The sequence below is a fragment of the Elaeis guineensis genome, chromosome 5, assembly GCF_000442705.2.
Source record: "Elaeis guineensis isolate ETL-2024a chromosome 5, EG11, whole genome shotgun sequence".
Taxonomy (NCBI): domain Eukaryota; kingdom Viridiplantae; phylum Streptophyta; class Magnoliopsida; order Arecales; family Arecaceae; genus Elaeis; species Elaeis guineensis.
This window is the reverse complement of record NC_025997.2, coordinates 4796323-4815229: the sequence shown is the minus strand read 5'-3', so window position 1 is coordinate 4815229 and position 18907 is coordinate 4796323. Positions and strand designations below refer to the sequence as shown.

The 18907-nt window shown below is 37.5% G+C and overlaps 2 protein-coding genes across 3 annotated transcripts; one reads left to right on the top strand and one right to left on the bottom strand.

Annotated features, from left to right (window-relative positions):
- The first annotated feature begins 792 nt into the window (after positions 1–792).
- LOC105044682 (probable protein phosphatase 2C 38) lies at positions 793–4840 on the top strand. Its single transcript, XM_010922672.4, has 4 exons — positions 793–1291; positions 1779–2146; positions 2886–3122; positions 3958–4840. Exons 1-4 carry the CDS (start codon positions 958–960, stop codon positions 4171–4173), a joined length of 1155 nt encoding a protein of 384 aa, XP_010920974.3. The 5' UTR covers positions 793–957; the 3' UTR covers positions 4174–4840.
- Positions 4841–6168: 1328 nt separating this feature from the next.
- On the bottom strand, positions 6169–12075 carry LOC105044683 (uncharacterized). Of its 2 annotated transcripts, XM_010922674.4 has the most exons (6): positions 11492–12074; positions 7181–7261; positions 6934–7059; positions 6758–6815; positions 6597–6655; positions 6169–6470 (listed from the first exon to the last, which is right to left on the bottom strand). In XM_010922674.4, the coding sequence occupies exons 1-5, from the start codon at positions 11935–11937 to the stop codon at positions 6629–6631; spliced, it is 738 nt and encodes a 245-aa protein (XP_010920976.1). In that variant the 5' UTR covers positions 11938–12074; the 3' UTR covers positions 6169–6470; positions 6597–6628. The 2 variants fall into 2 exon arrangements, 1 of the variants encoding a protein (XP_010920976.1); XR_012141328.1 differs by lacking the exons at positions 6169–6470; positions 6758–6815 and having other exon boundaries at positions 6603–6738; positions 6845–7059; positions 11492–12075.
- Positions 12076–18907: the final 6832 nt, after the last annotated feature.

The window sequence follows — 18907 nt, the reverse complement described above, 5'->3', positions numbered from 1 at the left end:
TAGCAGACAATATCAACTACTGAAATCGCTCTAGATAGCTATAGAAAGGACAATCTTTTCTCTCTCTATCATCAACATAAATTCTATTGTACATATAATAACCAATAACTTCCATCTTGACATTAAATAACATGATTAAAAAAAATCAGGAGGTATCTTTCGAACATGCAATAGTCAATCAAATCCACTGAAATTAAGCTAATGGAGCAAATCTTAGATCATAATCGTTATGCCAAAATCAATTCCTTCCATAGACTTATCAAACTTCTTCTTCTCCTCCTTCTTGACCAAATCCTATGACGTGGCCTGCATCCTGACAATACAAGTTCAAATTTGACTGGGCCATATAATGCAACAAATCCTCTTAATCAAGGACCTCTGGTCTTATCTATAACCGAGTCCACTTATCACCCTCTTCATAGAGAGGAACAAGGAGAGGGGAGCGAAAGTAGGCTGAAAAGTAGGTGATTAGTTGCTCACCCCGCCATCCCCGGTCAAACCTCCAGCCTTCCGTTCGGACCAAACCCACCAGCCCATTAAACCATCTCGTTTATTTTTAAAATAATTAAAGGAAAAAGGAAACCAGGAGGAAAGTAACCAGAAGAGTTGGTTAAAATTAATAAAAAGTGAAAAAGGGAGGGGGAAAAATAAAAAAGCCATCCTTTCCTCGTCGAACCCATTTCTCCCCCCCTTTCTCTCTCTCTCTCTCTCCCCCCCTCTTTTACTCTCCACATGGGCTTGCCGAATTCCCACGGCCGCATCCAACGAGCGCTCGCGGAAACCCCCTCAACCCTTCGCTGAAGCCAGGAGAAAACCCTTGTTTTATGCCTTTTGAACGCCTCGTCGGCCTCCCAGATCCGATAGATTTCGTCGATCCGTCGGGGATCAGGAGAGAGCTGGAAGCGAGATCCGGCCTGGTGGCGGCCGCTACGATCGCCGGGTGTTTCGGATGAGGGGATGGTCAGATCCTTTACGCTGATGAAGATGGTTAGCCCTTGTTGGAAGTCGTCGCAGGAGAGCCGAGGCGACGACAGCTCCGGCCGCTTCGGTGGCGGCCGCGCCGATGGGCTCCTCTGGTACAAGGACCTCGGCCGCCATGCCGGCGGGGAGTTCTCCATGGCGGTGGTGCAGGCCAATAACTTGCTGGAGGATGGCAGCCAGATTGAGTCGGGGCCACTGAGCTTGCACCAATCGAGTCCGCCTCACGGGACGTTCGTCGGGGTATATGACGGGCATGGCGGCCCTGAAACCTCGAAATACATCACTAACAATCTATTTTGGAACCTAAAGAGTATGTCTTTTTGATTTTTGCTATAATTCGATGAATCTCTTCTGCGGCTGTCATGTGTTTTGCTTTGGATTTTGTTTCGACAAGTTTCTTCTACGAGGATATATGAATTGCTAAAATCTATGAAGGAATCGGCTCTTTTTTACCAGTAAAATAAGGAATTGAATCTTTTTATTCATGATTTGGCTTGTCGGATTGGTCAGAGTTTAGGTATCTATCACAAATTCGCAGAATTCTCTGGAAAATGTGATTTTTATTTAAAATTGTTGTCTTTGCATTTATTCGTGATGGAACCTTTATCTCTTATGTAAACAACTATGATCACATTCTTGCGTGGGCATCGATTATATTTTAGATGTGGATAATTGCACATGTTGCATTCAACTTTAATTTCCTTTTCAGATTCTTTTGGTTATTTGTATACTTTGTTCTAAATTATATTTTCTGTGTAGCAAGTGCTTGTCATAACTATAGGCCATATGTTATGCAGAATATGCTTCGGAGCAGCAAGGCGTGTCAACAGATGTAATACGAAAAGCATTTTCTGCTACAGAAGAAGGCTTTATCTCTGTCGTAAGAAAGCAATGGCTCACTAATCCCCAGCTTGCATCAGTAGGTTCGTGCTGTCTTGTTGGTGTTATATGTAGTGGGGTGCTTTATGTGGCAAATCTTGGAGATTCTCGCGCAGTTTTAGGGAAATTGGAGAGTGGTATTAGAGAGGTGAAAGCTGTGCAGCTGTCAATAGAGCACAACGCAAGCTATGAATCTATCAGAGAGGAACTACGTTCAATGCATCCAGACGATTCACACATTGTGGTTTTAAAGCATAATGTCTGGCGTGTGAAGGGCCTTATCCAGGTAATTCTTTTCACTCATTGTGCAGCTTATCGGACTTGTCAAAGTGAATCTTTCTGAGTTCTATTTCCAGTCTGGAATAACAAAAGACTGGAGTAACTCATATCTTCCCATTACTCTATTGTTGTTGTTGTTATTCTTGTTTCTTTACCCACAAAGAAAGAGTACATATCTGGTATACTACACTGTCAGTTAAACATGCTTATAATATTCGTTATGATTTAAACAGTAAATGATATCCATGGCTAGTACTTACCAAACAGAAAGAGAAGAACTAAGCCTCTTACATACATGCTGCTTGAAACCTGCAAATGCATTTTCATTTTCATGAACGTGCAGATCTAGCTTTTGTTACACATTATAGTTTGTTCTACCAACCTTCCTGTTCCATGTATCTTTCACTGTCTTGACTCACCACGACGCATGATGAATGCTGAACATTATCATCTCATAGGTTTAGTTGTTTCCAATACCTTCATCAAAAGTTTTTAGCAGTTGTGTTGAAAACAGAGATCCTGGTGTGCATTAGCAGTTTTAGTACTGCAGATTATGGCACCTGCATCTTGAGCGTATTCTGTGCCTGATGTGCAGTATGGGCTGCTAAAAATATTCTTCATATAATCGTTCATGTCATTTTCAGCATTTTCCATCAATTACTTTATTCAAGAAAAAAGGTTGTAGAAAATATTGCACTGCAAATGTGTGTTAATTATCTGTTTTCTTTCTACATCATTTTCTGTAGGTTTCAAGATCTATTGGGGATGCTTATTTGAAGGATGCGGAGTTCAACCGTGAGCCTCTACTATCAAGGTTCCGGTTGCCTGTGCCCTTCCGCAAATCAATCCTCAGTGCTGAGCCAACAATAGTAACACATAAACTCAGTCCAGAAGATCAATTTTTAATATTTGCATCAGATGGTTTATGGGAGCACTTGAGCAATCAACAAGCTGTTGAATTGGTTCACAATTCCCCTCGTAATGTAAGCTTTCTTTCTGTGTTCTAGATTCTCTCTTTTGTATGATACCTTTATGCTTCTGTACGTAAAGCATTTCCATTTATCAGACCATTGTTCGAACTACTCATATAGGATGAGCACTCATTTACAAAATACCCTAACAAATGTACCCGCCTGCCAGATCTTAAAACCCTATTGATAATAAGAAGGCATTATCTGCTTTTGTTTTCTTTCTTCTTGTTAATATGAAATTTGTTAATTAATTGGGTAGATTTATCGGAGATTCAAAGTTGTTTTAGTCATAGGACTGATGGTTTGTCATAAGACAGCATAGATGCGAGGTGTAATTTCCTTGTTAAGTTTACAGTACTTTGTAGCAAGGGTTTGTGTGAGTAGATGATGTTTCTGTAATAGAAAAACTGCTTGTTATAAAATTTATTCAAAACAAATCATGTTTGCAATTCCTGTCACAGAGCTTAAGGTCCTGCATGCTTTATGTTGCATTTTTGGCCCCCAGCTGTATGCTCGGGCATCACCTACATAGATGCAAGGGTTGATGATTGTGGTTATGGTTACTACTACTTTTCGTTCTGTTTAGGATACTCTATTGTTGAATTCTGGTTGTAATCTATTGTGTTTGTTTTCATATCAATGATATTTATTAAAGTAATATTCTTTGTTACTAGTAGCATTTTTAATTCATTACTATTACAGAATTTAAATCATTAATTCTCGACAATTGCTCATGTGACATTCACATCTATCATTCCAAGGTTACACAATTTCATGCTTGATATTCTGCCATGCCCATTAAATTAGTGTCTGATGGGATATCACTGAAAGATCCATTACCATGCAGGGAATCGCCAGGAAACTTATAAAAGCTGCCATGCAGGAGGCAGCAAAAAAAAGAGAAATGAGGTACTCAGACCTGAAGAAAATTGATCGTGGGGTCAGAAGACATTTTCATGATGATATCACTGTTATAGTTCTATTTCTAGACCCTACTCTGATAAGTAAGAACTTCTATCATGGCCCCGTTCTTTCCCTGAGAGGAGGTGGGAATCCAGTCTGAGAAGATCCCCCAATTACAAGGTTCTAGGTGCCTCTTCTGAAATCTATGATCATACATGAAGCTGAATATTTTCTGATGTCTACTAGCCTGGAAGCAGACATTCTTTCCACAGGCTATCACCAGACTGGTGATTAAGATGGAGAAGTTAAGCATTATCAGAAGAAAATTTACTACAGTTGCCTGAAGATTCACATTTTTGAACTGAAAATATGTACACCTAGCAGTCACAAATTTGCTTGACCATATAGTGGAGGCCTGGGTTCAATTCTTACAATGAAAGTAGCGACCTCTGGATGCAGGTATCGAGGATCCAAGAAGTCAATAAATGCGTTTCATTTTATTAGCAACCATCCTTGTACTTTAAGAGTGCAGCTGCAGGAAAATTGACTAGTCTTGTGGTGCTCTTTGATTTGTGGCTATGTTCTATGTTCAGCTTGGAAAATGTTAGGCTGGAGGTGACACCACGATTCTGGATGCAGCTGTTTTGATGAGTTTCTTTTTATAACACGTGAGTTAGCATTCTGAGGGTAAAAACTACAACAGTATCATTGACACATTTTTTTTGTTTCTTTTGCCTCCTCTTCTCTGGATCCATGTAATTTCAGCAAGAACTTTGTAGAGAAATTCCCAATTTTGAGATAAACCAAATTAACACCAGCTTCTCATATTATTTTCTCAATCGTTCTGCTTGTAACATCCTGTCAGAAACAAGAACCCGGAGCTTGTTCACCTATTCATAAATTTAGCTGTTCACAGTTCAATGTCGTTCGGTTCCTTCTATTCCTCACCCGCGTGACGCATCCCCCCTTCTCTCTCTCTTCCTCCGGCGAGAAATATAGTCAAAAAATTCAGCTTTCTGAGGTCGGAACCTGGAAACCCTCCCCGGCACGTGCTGAGGAGTGAGAGGAGGGGATTCGTTTCCAATCTGATTTCTATCATCATCTTTTTTGTTATTACCTGGAAGGACAGCTCTTTTTTTTATTTTTTCAGGGTAAAATATAAGTGTAAAAAATGGTAACAGGTACAGAGACAAATATACATACACCACATACATATGTATCACAAAAGCAAAGAAAATACAATCTGGAGAGTAGAAACAAACAGATTTGTGTCGAACATGGTACAAGAGGAAATAAGTAACAAAACACAGTGGCGGACCCTGTAAACCTGGAACGATTGCTTTGAAAAGGCAAAACTACGTAGAAAATGGTTGCCCTTGTTGGGTCACGAGTCTGTGGATGGTTCTTAATTTTCTTCCTTTTCTTCATCTAATTTTTGTGTTTCATCCTTCTTTGTAACTAATCTTTTTCTTTTATTAAATCGGGTGGATTTCTCCTCCGTTTACGTGATCAGAAAATTGTGAAGTTATAACAAATGGGAGTTCAAGGCCATCATTTAGGCCCTGTTTGGATGGACGGTAGAGAAGAGTCAAGTTTGTGATAATTAGGATTTGCTCATCTACATTGGCGTCCCAACCAATACAGTTTCTGTATGTGAATATCTGGACTTGGTGTCCAGCTCTAACCAATCAGTTGTCAGTTCTTGTTCAAAGTTGCAGACTGACTCCTTGTCAGGTCGGTTTCGACTAGAGATTTTAGTCCATCTGAAACATGTGACTAGAGAGGAATTTGAATAATGGAATTATGGAACTTCCCAAAGGTGGCTCTACATCCCTAAAAAAATGTAGGCCTTAACAAGAGAAACATGCTTTAAGGATCCGTTGTTGACCACTGTTTCATAATGAGATAGATGATATGAACTCCCAAAGCCAACAACCGAGGAATTTTGCTAATCTTTGAGATTAGAAAGTAACCAAATTTGCAATCCCACTCTAAAAGCAGGAGCGCTCCAGGGAGTCAGGAATACAGGAGCTCATAGTAGCATCAATTGTTACGTGCCCATTGGTTTAGTAGAGAAATCATGTAAAACATGTCCAGATATCTATCAGATAACCACCCACCAAAAGCAAAAATAAGCATAACATTGTCCACCAGATCAAGATAAGTTAATACTTCATTGGAATGAAAGATATGTTAAAACGGCCTTCTCTGAAATAAGAGTTAGTTTAAGAACTATCTGGCAGCCATGTCAACCGATGGCTCTTTATAATCCTACGAGTCATCATTTCCACATCAATACAGTCGCAGTGGCATACAGAAGTAAAAAAAGGTCATCTCCATTGCCACAAGTCCTGTTTTCCACTTTCTACAATGGTACCTCCATATGATGCACTTGATGGGTGAAAACAGCAAGCAGGAGCTTAGGAAGGCACCAGCATACGAAACACATAAAGAGTCCTGCCAAAGAAGAGAATTACGTGTTTAAAAAGGATCGGTAAGAAAAGCAAGGTGATAGAACAACTCCAGCGGTATAGCAAGTGTGACCCTGTGAGTGGGTGTGATGGGGGTGCCACGTTGTCTTACCACAAAAGAGCCCTCAATCCTCGAGCTCCTCATCAGGTGTTAGCTACAGATGCTGTCTTCTGGTTGAAGTCACAATAGGAAAAGAATGTTTAAAAAAAGGGTTGAAACTGAAGAAGAGTACCGTCACATTTTCTCCATAATCCTGAATGATAAAAACCTACCAGTTCAGAGTTGGCCTTGACATTGGCTTGAGATGAGGCGCCAGATGCTTGTGAAAACCTTAAAATAATGCAATGACAAAGAATCACCTGAATTGCTAGCGTGAAAATGGCAGCTCAATTCTTTATAGCACCATACTACTAGAAGATGGCTGCAGAAAGACAAACCGGTCGCTCACCTGATTGCTCTTGCCTTTCTTTTTTCTTCTTCTGTGGTCCCAGTTTTCGAGTTTTGAGCAAATCTCTCTAACCGAGCCTTCTTCTTTGCCTCCTCATCAACCGAGGAGTGTGCTTTAAGCCCAAACCTGAGAAATTAACATTAAAACGAGGTTGCGAAGCAAATCTAGAATGTTATCAATGATCTGAGAACAAGCAGAAGTATGCAGTTAAACATGCATGCTGCAGTAAGAAAGTGAAAGTTGGTACCTCTCTGCCCGGGCCTTTCTTTTCTGCTCTTCCAGTTGTCCTAAATTCTTCGTTCCATGCACGGTAGACGCAGTCCCAAACCTGTCAATAACATAGTTCACTCAAAACAATTAAAATACAAGGTTAAAAAAAAGGGATCTAGGCTTTGACATTGAACAAAAAGTTATTTTGAGCTTAATGAAAAAAGGAAAAGAACCATGAGCACCAAAAAAATATATATGTCTAAAGGACTGTACCTACCCTAGACACTACACAATACAAGACATTTTTTTGCAGCAAGGTCTAAAACATATAAAATGTACAAGAAATATTTAAGTGTCATCCACTAGGTGAAACAGCAAAAACTACAAAATAATAATATAATGGTTAAAAAACCAAGAATTACCTAGAAATGTAGCGCTAGACAGTGGAGCTCTTCTCCCTCTTCCAAACTCAAGGTAAATCAATTACCAAAGCACTAAAGACATTTGGTTTCTGACTCACTGGGCAGGACAATGACAAAATGCTTTTGTTCCAATATGATAACCACATGTGGACAGCTTGAATTGAAATCTAGCTGTCATAAAGAGGTGTAGGTCCACATCACAGCAATGTCAAGGCCTTGCATCATAACCACAACCATATTGAATGTAGGCAATGTAGGTTTCATGATGAGTTGATTAAAGCACACCCCCCCCCCCCGACACAAACCAAAAAAAAAAAAGAGAGAGAAAAAAAGCCACCTTCAAAAGCTTTTGCTGACCGCTATCTCAAGTACATGTGGCAGTCAAATGAAGCACAAGCAATCAGACTAACACGAAACAAAGCAAATCACAAGTTTCACTGCCAAAACCAACATTCAGAAAACAAGAAGCAAACAGAGTTGGTTGTTTTAAACTGAAGGAGATCCTCCAGGAAATAAATCTGAGTGGCTGCATCTTCAGTCACAAGATGAAGAGACCAATGGATAGTGAACTGAAGAACTGATATCATTATGCAAAAAAGCATCCTATTCTCGAAACATTGCTTAAAATCTAAAAGAAACCTCCGGAAATAACAATCTTAGCACTGATGACAGTTCTCTGAAACAAGAACACTGAAGAACCACTTTAGCTAAACCGGTGAAAATTTGGCTGCAGCTACAGTCACGAGGTGCAGGGATCAACTGGGGAAGCCAACCAATGAACCAACATCTCCTCAAACCCTCATAATCTGAAACGAAAACTCTAGATGAAACATTTCAGAACTAGTGTGAGTCTAGACATAAGCACTTCCTCTTAGTTAATCTTGTATGTCCTTCCTCCAACAGATGACCCAAACCGCTATGATGGAGACTGAAGCATGAAAAAATTCAGCAGTTACCTTTCTCCACACCTTATACTGTTCCAAATATTCACATGATAGCCCCAAGAAATAGAATTTAATGACATGCTGACCCCAATCAAATAATACCCCTTTCCAAATAGCTTAAAGTGAAGTCACTGTTCCATCATCAGAATCCTTCCTTTCCCTTCAAGATGCTTCCCCATATATCACCATTTTTGTCCACAAGTTGCCACTGACACCATTAACATGTGCTCCCCTCAGCTTCAATATGTCACTCCATTTAAAAGGTGAAGCATTTCCATATGAAAATTGTCCATGCAGCTTTTGACTTTGGATATAACACCAAAATCATCTTTGTGAAAAAGAATAAGAGAATTTGCATATAACAGCCCATAACCCAGAAAGTTAAAAATTTCTGGATACTCGTTGTCGAGTTGTGTCGCTACAATCTACAAATTTCCTGACCATGTTGGTTAAACCAGCTAGGATGTAAAATAAATATTTTTTTACATTAAGACAGACACAAGAAACCTGATTAATCCTAATCATTGCCTTGTCTTCCTGTGGACAGAACCGCAGGGATGTACTCATGTTTCTTCTCTCTGTGTTTCCCTAGGCATGCTGCTTTCACCTTTCCTGGTGAATAGATATTTATCCAGATTACGATATTTCCATTCAAAAATTTTCCTGGTGGATAGAACTGAAGCAAAAATCCAATGTCGCAAATCAAAACCTAGATTACCAGTGAATAAATACTTTTCTCCTTTTTTCCATTCCCCTCTCCTTATTTCAGCCTATAGTTGATATAACAGAATTGTTCTCGAAGCCTAGCTGAACAAAATGTAGCTGCATGCAGGCGATATATTTCATCCATTTATTATCCACCATCCTTTCATTTTCCTTTCTGGTTCATTATTCTTTCCAGCTAATACAGTCGACAATATTGATGTGTGATCTACAACTATCCTCTAAAAGAGCTTTATAAATGATTTGATGCATTGTTATGACATAGTGAGAATTTACACCTATATCAAACCTTATTAGCTGGAAACATTTGTCTAGGGTGCTGCATCCACTTCTGAATCTCACAAAAAACTGCCCCAAACCCACTCATGCACCCGCTTCTATTTTAGTAATTAACCATTGAATTTAGATTGTCCAGAACCATGAAAGATTCGATTTCAGCTAAAATATCACACAACAAAAGCAAATGCCAGAGCATACAAAGATTGAGACTGCATATGCCAACTACAGTAAAGTCATTGTGTAATAGCTAACCACCACAAAAAGATAGTATGGCCAATGTAGTTCAATTACCATGAGATTATTTTTTTCCAGCCGTACAAACAAATTCACTGGTTCGGAAAGAAAATCAACAAGATCCTAAACATTATATGGAAATTCTTTTGGTCACAACAACATCCTTTTTTTTTCTCTCTAATTGTTGTTGCCTTATTGCTACTGAAACAAAACTGTCCAGCTACAAATATTGACACTGAAAACCAAATCGCTATGACCTAGCATCAAATAATCTCGATGTAACTGATTTTAGGGTCTAGGTTCTTTTATGTCACAGGCAGTGATGGAAATTTTGCTTAAATCCAAATACAATAAGAAGCCTTTACATGGAGAACTCAACAATCATATTCGACACTGAAACTCAAAACACACAGCCAACATTTAGAGAAAGAGACATATATTTGACATTCACAATTCAGACCACTCATTCATTTATGTCTCATATGGTCATTTATAATCTCCTCATAAACAACCAACCCTACGTGGCACGTTTGCCCTCAATCTATTAATTTTAAGTACTCAACAGCATACAAAATCATACATGATGATATCACCATATCAATGACCTCTAAAATGCCAAGCACCAAGTATAATCACCCAAAAGTTTTGCTAACTTTGACTGAAGATGTATAGCCAAAGAATTAGGGATCCATCTTCTTACCTTAAATCATATCTATTTGGTTGAATCATTGAAACTCAATTGGTATTTCCCTCATAAATTTTATCCTCCTTGGTCTCTTTGAACACTCTAGGACATGTTTTCACTTTTCACTACCAGCCGAACTGCTTCACATCCCAATAAAATTAAGCCCATTTCTTATTCAAGCAATTTCCAAGTTTCTGATTGTCAAACATGATCCTCTGGACCTTTCATCTGCTAGTAACAAGAAACCTCTTGTTTCTTTGACATGTATCTTTCAGATGAGAAATTAATATTTTTCCTTGCATGTGTGTAATCTTCGCCTAGCCTACTGAAAAAACACTGATGGCATTCTCTTAGGTAGAAGGTTTACAGAAACTTATGCAAAACAACATAATTGATGGCTACAACTTGACTTTTGACAAATTGTATGGTCTGTAAGTTGAATTTCCCAGAGGAGACACAAGGGTAAAAAAAAAACCATATCAAATCTGAAATTTTCCTTGATGTGTTAGCATCTCCAATTCGGCAGCATCATAATCTTTCATCCAAACCATCCAAAATATTGTCTGATGCTTTTAAATCCTAATATGATCAAGGCTGCAAACTAAGATGGACCATAATCAATCTAAAAGCCCTCATAAACATTCTCTTGACATGATCCATATTTCAATTGCCAATGTCCCTTAAACCACCCATACCTATAAATTTGATGGACAATCCGTTCATCTTAGACCCCATTATGCTATCAAACCCAAAGATTCCTCATCTTACCGCAAAAATGCAGCATCAATGCTCCTTCCTTTCGCATACATCACCTAACATCCAAACAGCACCTGATTTTTCCTAAAGTTCTCGATATGCACTGACTCGAGAGATCAGATAAACAACACGGAATACAGGAACCATTCGAACGCTTCGATCTCCGTTCGATCAAAGGTGGAGGAGCATATTAAAGAGCAGCGCAAACCCTAGACTCCTCGCATTACCGACAAAAAACATAAAAAAAGAGGGGGAAAATGAAAATTTTATGTTTTGACTTCGATTCTACAGCATCGAGAACCTACCGCTCGGCTCGAGAGTTGCGCTTCTCCTCCTCGGTCAGCAGCACGGGCATCCGAAAGCGTTCCGCTCGGAGAAGCTTCTTCTGGAGATCGGTGACCAAGCCGGCCGCTGCAGCGCCGGCCGCCGCGGCCGCCGCAGCAACTGCCGTCGCCGAGGAGGGTCCCACAGCGGTCGTCCCGGTGGCCGGGGGCTTGGATCCCTTTTGCTCTGCCCCTTCCCCTCCTTCCTTGCGCGGCTCCCCGGCGTTCCCCTGGTCGGCGGTCTGCTCCGCAACGGAGCTCGAGTTGGGGGGAGGAGTAGGGTTTTGGACGCGCGCCGCGGGAGAAGGAAGAGGATGCATGTTGGAGAAAGCCGCCGTAGCCGCAGCCAGAGAAGGCAGAGGCGTATCTGGGGTTTTCTTGCGGGTATCTTCCTGGGATTCCTTGCCCATCGGAATCTGAGGCTCCATGGAAGGGAGAGGAAGAGCAAATAGGTAGGTGAGGAGGTGGCCGGTTGATCTCGGAGGTTTTAGAAAGTCGAGCACACGAATCTCCTTTTCCGATTAGACCTGGTTTCCAGCTCTCCGCTTTTCTGACCCAAAAATGGGGGTGAAAGTGGTATGGGTAATACCTGATCCGGATTCATTTCCCAATTAATTCAGATATCAATAAAAATATAAAAATCAGGTTAATATCTATATTTATATTTATATTTATTTATAAAAAAATAAATATAAATATAGATAAATAATTATTCGATCCATATCAAAATGTTCGAATCTAATTATAACTTTATATAATTTTATATCATATTTATTATATTTTTAAAAAAATATATAATCATATAATATATTATTAATATAATTTATTATCTATTTAATAATATATCTAATTTTACAATCGTAAAATTTAATTATTCAATTTATATGTATAATTATATCCATATATCCGAATTATATCCACATCCGTTTAAAATATATATCGATATAAATTTTTATATCCGAATAATATCTATATCTATATTTATAACCATCGAATAAAATAAATGGATATGGATATACTGATATTTGATTCGTATCTAATCTGATTTCAGTCATATCCCAAAATCAGCGCATGAGTTCTAGCCCTTGGAATGAGAAAATAAGAATAGCATGGTAATGTATGTTAAACTAATTCTCTATTCTCTGATTTTGGGTTTGGATATTGGTTATATTGTCAATTAAGATGTGATTATCAATTTAAATAATCAAATATAAGCTTTAAAATATTTTAAAATATTTAAGATGGTGTTTATTTTTTTAACTAATTCTTGAAAAGTATATTACCTAGATTGACTCTTTCACTTCTCGTGGGAACAGTGAAATAAAGTTAACATTCAATCATTTTACTTTTACGAAAAAAAAATAAGGCATAACAATTATATTTCAATGATATAACAATAACAATAACAATAACAGAATATCAATTGATAGGACTGGAATCGGATCAGACTGGGCCGGACCACACCCCTATCTAAGTTTGATCCAAATTTTTTTGTCGGACTTCGGACCAGGTTTAAATCCGACTTTTTTTTTAAAATCTGATCCGAACCTGATTCGAATCCAATTAGATCGGCCCACATCTAAGTTTGAATCAGACTCAATCCACATCCAGACCCGAATGAGCCCATTGTTCGAATTCGAATCAGACCCACTTCCAAAGCCGATTATCTGATCCGTTTAAATAGCACCAAAACAAAATATGCCCCTGTACGTTGTGACAACTTCTGTTGCCGTAAAAATTAGTATTGGACCATTGGTGATTTTTTTTTTTTAAATGGCCATATGTCCACATTTTGGAGCCAAACGAATACTTAGAACCCATTCGTTTGGGGGTAAAACAATTGCCAGGGAATTTATATTTCCTGAGCAGGTATTTCTCACACAATTTTTAAATATTAAAGTAATTCATTCATATCTCTTTTATGCATTAGAATGTGGTTCCATACCCATGTCAGAAATTATTGCATTATTCGGGTATTAAGTGTACAAAAAATGACAAAATTCATCCAACCATTTGTATTAAGATAGCCTGTGAATATTGAGACAAACCGAAATCGGCTGGATTTTCAAATCCGTGCATCTGTCACATACCTAACCATTCTTTAGCTTGAGGAATTCCTTCATCACGCCCATCATTTCACTCCCAAGAAACCTTCCAAGGCAACCCCTTGCGGCCTTGCACCAGCAATCTCACCAAACTCAGAGACTAAATCACCACTAAAGGCTTGGCGCCCCTCACTCCTGTTATCCAACATATCTATTTCTTCCATTAAATCTTCACCAGCCTTCACTGAAGGAAGTGGGAAAGTTTCAAGAGGAGTTCGCAGCACATTTGCCTCCTCTACAATGCTAACAAAGTCGTTTTACCGGCATAATGCAAACGGGACAGGTTTGAAGCTATAATCACCATACTCCACAGGAGTGGAATGATCGCCAGTGACACAGAGGTAATACTGGAAGTTCCCAGATTTTTCTGTCCCCCAGAGGAGTCTTGCCAGCCGACCAACGGCCAGGTCTGCGACTTCCAACGCTCGGACTTTCAATATACTCGCCTTGTCATGACCAGCATCGTCTATTGCCTACAGAACAACATTGCATGAAAACTGTAAGATTCTTCAGCAAATGGGCTGTGAAGCTCACAGGAAAGACGTAGAGTTGAAAATTTTGAGAATGTGAAACAATCCAAAATGGCTCTCCTGACAAAGAGCTGTAATTGATTTTTTTTTTCTCTTAACAAAGAGCTGTAATTGATAATTCAAAATCATATTTAAATCACAGTCACAGATGTCTCCAAAATGCATTTCGAATGATCCAAGTGCGTCCAAAGTACAAATTCAAATGATCCAAAAGGTGCTACACTATTTTTTTTCGAGTCCCCATTCATAGATCCAACAAAACACTGATGATCTTGATTCTCCAAATGCATTTCCAAATTCATCATCCAGGTATCATTAATCCTACGATAATAAGGAATAAAGTCATTAAGTTATAATAAAGTCATTAACTTATAAAAAGAGAAAAAAAAAACTTAACCTACAATATTTGTATTAACTTATTGACATGTTATTTAAAAGAACTCGCAAAAGAATATGCAACAAAAAATATACTCACAAAATTCTAATAATTGACATGATCTATCAGTTAACTAACATCAAAAGAAGTTTTCCTCTGAGCCTTCAAATAAATTTTTCTGATTAATTCAGCAAAAATTATTAAATAAATAAATTTATAATTTTATATGGATTAAAAAAATATTATATAGATGATTACATATTATTATATCCACATCCCAACTTTATTATTCGGCTCGCTCTGGGGTGTCATCATCCGCATTCAACTTCAAAAAATTTGAGCTATTTGTAACTGTTAACACACATATCAATCGTAAGTCTTCAAAATATAAATACTATGAGTAAATAAAAAATATAATATAAATTTAAATTATTTATATGCCTTCATCATATTCTTCACGAAGTCAATCTGGGTACAAACTAAAGCCTCGACTGTAGATGGGCTCAATAAATTTGATACTGATCTACAACTCTACCACCAGTGCTGAATGCCGATTCTGATAAAATAGTAAAGACTAGAATAGTAAGCATATCTCTAGCCATTCTCGATAATATAGGATAGACTGTTGCGTTGCTCTTCTACCATACTAAGATATCAAACTGCTTGTCCTCGTATCAGAAAAGTAATCATCATCTAAATAACTATCTAGCTCTGATTTTTTGACCTTTTTGAAGAACTTTGATTTCTAAACTGAACAAAATCCATACCAAATTTTATTTTGCTCAAGTTAAAGGAGAAACTGAAGTTATATGACTTTGTCCATCAAAATCAGCTGTTAGATCATTTGAACTTACAGAAAGCTGCACTCTTGTTGCATCTGCATACTCATTATAAAATTTATAAAGATAAGTACGAATCTCATCAATCTTCTTTTTGCTCTCTTCTAATCAAATACCATTTGATAACAAAACTCTATAAATATCAACTTTGATCTAGGATCCAAAATAAAGTAATGACCAATAAAATATTGCACTGAGACTAATATTTGTTGAACTTCTTTTACATCTCATTTATCAATTGCTTTAGTGTATCATTAGTATCAATACTCCCATGCATCAATAAGGCCTAATTTTCAAAAATTTTATATAAAAATTAGATGTGGGATACTTGTAACAAAAAATACTTTAGTGGCATCTAGAAAGTCTTCTAAGAATTTAACAATTACATCAGCTTGTTTTCATTCATCATTGATGGGGCATATACATGAATGTTCGATTGCATATCTATTAAAAATATCTTTATAAGTAATTACATCAGTCAATATTTCATAAATAGAATTCATCTTGTAGCAACATCCAAAGTGAGTCTTTTTTTAATAGGAAGTCTCATATGTTGTACAATTTTATTAAATTTTGCATTCGAGATGGAGATGCAGTCACATATCTAATAAGCTCCCTTATGCATTCAATGGCTTCGTAAATTATTTTCATTCCATCTTGAACCATGATGTTTAATATGTGTGCACAGCATCTAATATGACTATACTCTCCATCAAATAACATTCCATGACAAAAATGATCTTGAATCCTTCTAATTACAGCATCATTCGTGGAACAATTATCTAAATAAAAGCACATATTTTAGAATCTAATTTTTATTCAACAAGGCACTTTCCAATAGCATCTTCAATTGCAAAACTTGTATGAGGGTATGCTAGTTTCTTGAAACTAATTATCCTCTTATACAGAAAAATTCAGAATTCAATATAATGTGCAGTGAGAAAAAGATAACCGATTTTTTGATTTGATGTCCAAATACTAGTAGTAAAACTAATTCAAAAATTTATTTCTTAAATACATCATGCAATTTTTTTCTTTCTGCTTGATACAAAGCATACAATCACTTCTTACTATCTTACGACCAATAACATTAAACAACGATTGAAGAGATCTCATAAAATCAAAAAAATAGGATGCTCAATAGTATAAAATAGAAGTTCGGTGCATATTATAAATTTTACAAGCAATTTTTTACTCTCTTCTTGATTGAATTTAAAAGACTTCAACGGATCTTTTGAACTTGCTACTATAAACATTTGATTCATCAGATTTTTTTGATATTTCTAGCAAACATTTTCAAGATGTCGTTTTAAATGACTTGTTCCTCTTTAGTATTGTCACTTAATACCTTTTTGCAATATTTGCATGTAGCTATTGGTCCATCAGATTTTTTTCCTCGATAAAATGATTTCATACCCATAATTTTTTTTTAGAACCTTTGTCACTTTCAATAGCTTCAACAGTATCTTCATCTTTATCATCTCCATCCCTTATATTTTGAACAGTCTCATTTTCATCCATTTTAGAATGAGACATAAATAAAATAATCTATCGAAATAAAAATATAAATGATTAAAAAATTAAAATTTTTTGAAGGAATACAATGATCTATATCTTAATAGTTCGAAAATAAATAAAAGGCCATAATGAGTAGTGGGTCTACCAGTTATTTAGTCCACAGTTAATAACCATAAGAGGTAACACATAAATAAACATCTTTTTCTCTGTGGGATGCACATTGTACAGAGTTTGGTTCCCACCACATCATACTTCAAGTTTTGCATATGTTACCCACAGATGCCAACATACTGCCATTTTACTCAAGGATACAATGATCAGGAGTTAGTATAATTTTACAACTTCAGTTCATCTGTATTTGTTTCAGATACAGGAATATAGAAATAAAAATATATACCAAAACTACTCTAGCCAGCTACAACAAGGACTATATCTTGTTTCAGGTGTTTGCACTTTATGTTCTAAATGCTCACAATCTGGAGGTAAAGTTATGGAATTTCATGTGCTATATTCTATCATCCAAAATGGCTGCAATTCTGTGGTTTTCCGGATCAACTTCATATTTTGAGGGACAGGGCTTTTTGATGGCTTCGGAGTTTACTATTATGCTGTTGATTTCTATGTTTCAAACTCTTATATCGATGATGAAAAATATATGTCTGACAGATATTTTGGAGTTACTATGGTTTGTGTATGGTTTCCAGATTTTCAATGTCTCTAATACATCATATCTAAACAACAAATCAATAATTACACCACCGACAACAGAAGGTCTAAACAGAGGATGGAGTAAACATTTTGTTTGTGTTCTTCAAAAGTCTTCGCCAAATCAAAACAGAGGATGGAGATCTAACTTTGGCTCCGATAAGGTGTTGAACCCCAAGCTCCCAGCAACCCACATGATGATGGCAGTCGCGGTCAATGAACGAACTGAGAAAGTCAGAAGACAGAAAAGTGAAGAGAAGAGGAAGAGCCGAAGAAGATGGGTTTAAGGGTTTAATGGGACTAAAAGGATGGAGGTCTCTGTAGCAAAATTCAGTGCAGGGCAAAATAGTAATTTTAAATTTTTTCAAAATTACTATTTTACAGTAAAATTATTAATTAATTTATTAATTAATACTAATTAATTCTACACTAGGATCTAAATATGATACAACAGTATGCATTTAAATTTAAATTCAAATTTGAAACAGTAAACTTTTTACTGTACTGTGTTCAGAACACGTCATCTTTTTGCGGATAGTCGATCACCGCAATCTGATCACCGTCGGAGGCTCTGATCATCACGTCGCAGCCACACTAGTGTCTGACCTCTGCGGATCATCCACATGAAGCTCCGTCTGATCGGTTCCTCACGAATGCTAGTTCGTGATTTCACCCTTTTGATGGCTGATGTTGATCGAACTCCTTCGATCGATGTGTGCGACTCTTCGGATGCTCCAGATTATTGTATGGTTGGTTGAGAAGCTGATGGATCTCTCCTGAAATTTGATGGACTCACGACACTCGTGGCACACCAATCTCACTTCCCGAACCCCTGGCTGAAACCCTAGGGATTACACTGAAAACCCTGCGCCCAATTTTCTTTCTTTTCTTTCTTTTTCTCTCGGAAGGTTTTGGACCTTCACCTCACGTATAAACTTCCTCACACCCCACTCTCTTTCTCAAATTTTTCTACGCACGCCCCAGCTCCCTATCTCTTTTAAAGTAGTTCAAAACGTGTCTTATCCGCGTGAGAGGATAAAGACAAGTGGTTACACATTTGAATTCAAATCAAATTTGAATTCAAACTAAAACCAACTCATCCCTATCCACTTGGGCGTGAGAAGAGAAGGTGCGAGTCTGCTTTGTGCGTAGAAAGGTCTCACGAGAAACTCTTTCTCATGTGAGATGTGGGGCGCTAAAGTGGATAATGTCATGTATGCGCAAGAGATAAGTTATCCATTCAAATTCAAACACGCTTTGAATTTGAATGGCTAACTAATCATCTTTATCCAAATATTGGCGCACAAGAGTGGGCATGAGAAGGG

What these genes read in the sequence shown, in the direction of transcription:
- LOC105044683 (XM_010922674.4), bottom strand. Translation starts at nt 11,937, where the DNA reads ATGGAGCCTCAGATTCCGATGGGCAAGGAATCCCAGGAAGATACCCGC. An exon ending in CGCAACTCTCGAGCCGAGCG is followed by an intron (nt 7,262 to 11,491) that starts GTAGGTTCTCGA and finishes TGTTATTGACAG; the next exon opens with GTTTGGGACTGCGTCTACCG. An exon ending in TCAAGGCCAACTCTGAACTG is followed by an intron (nt 6,656 to 6,757) that starts GTAGGTTTTTAT and finishes GACTTCAACCAG; the next exon opens with AAGACAGCATCTGTAGCTAA.
- LOC105044682 (XM_010922672.4), top strand. Translation starts at nt 958, where the DNA reads ATGGTCAGATCCTTTACGCTGATGAAGATGGTTAGCCCTTGTTGGAAG. An exon ending in TCTATTTTGGAACCTAAAGA is followed by an intron (nt 1,292 to 1,778) that starts GTATGTCTTTTT and finishes TATGTTATGCAG; the next exon opens with AATATGCTTCGGAGCAGCAA. An exon ending in GTGTGAAGGGCCTTATCCAG is followed by an intron (nt 2,147 to 2,885) that starts GTAATTCTTTTC and finishes CATTTTCTGTAG; the next exon opens with GTTTCAAGATCTATTGGGGA.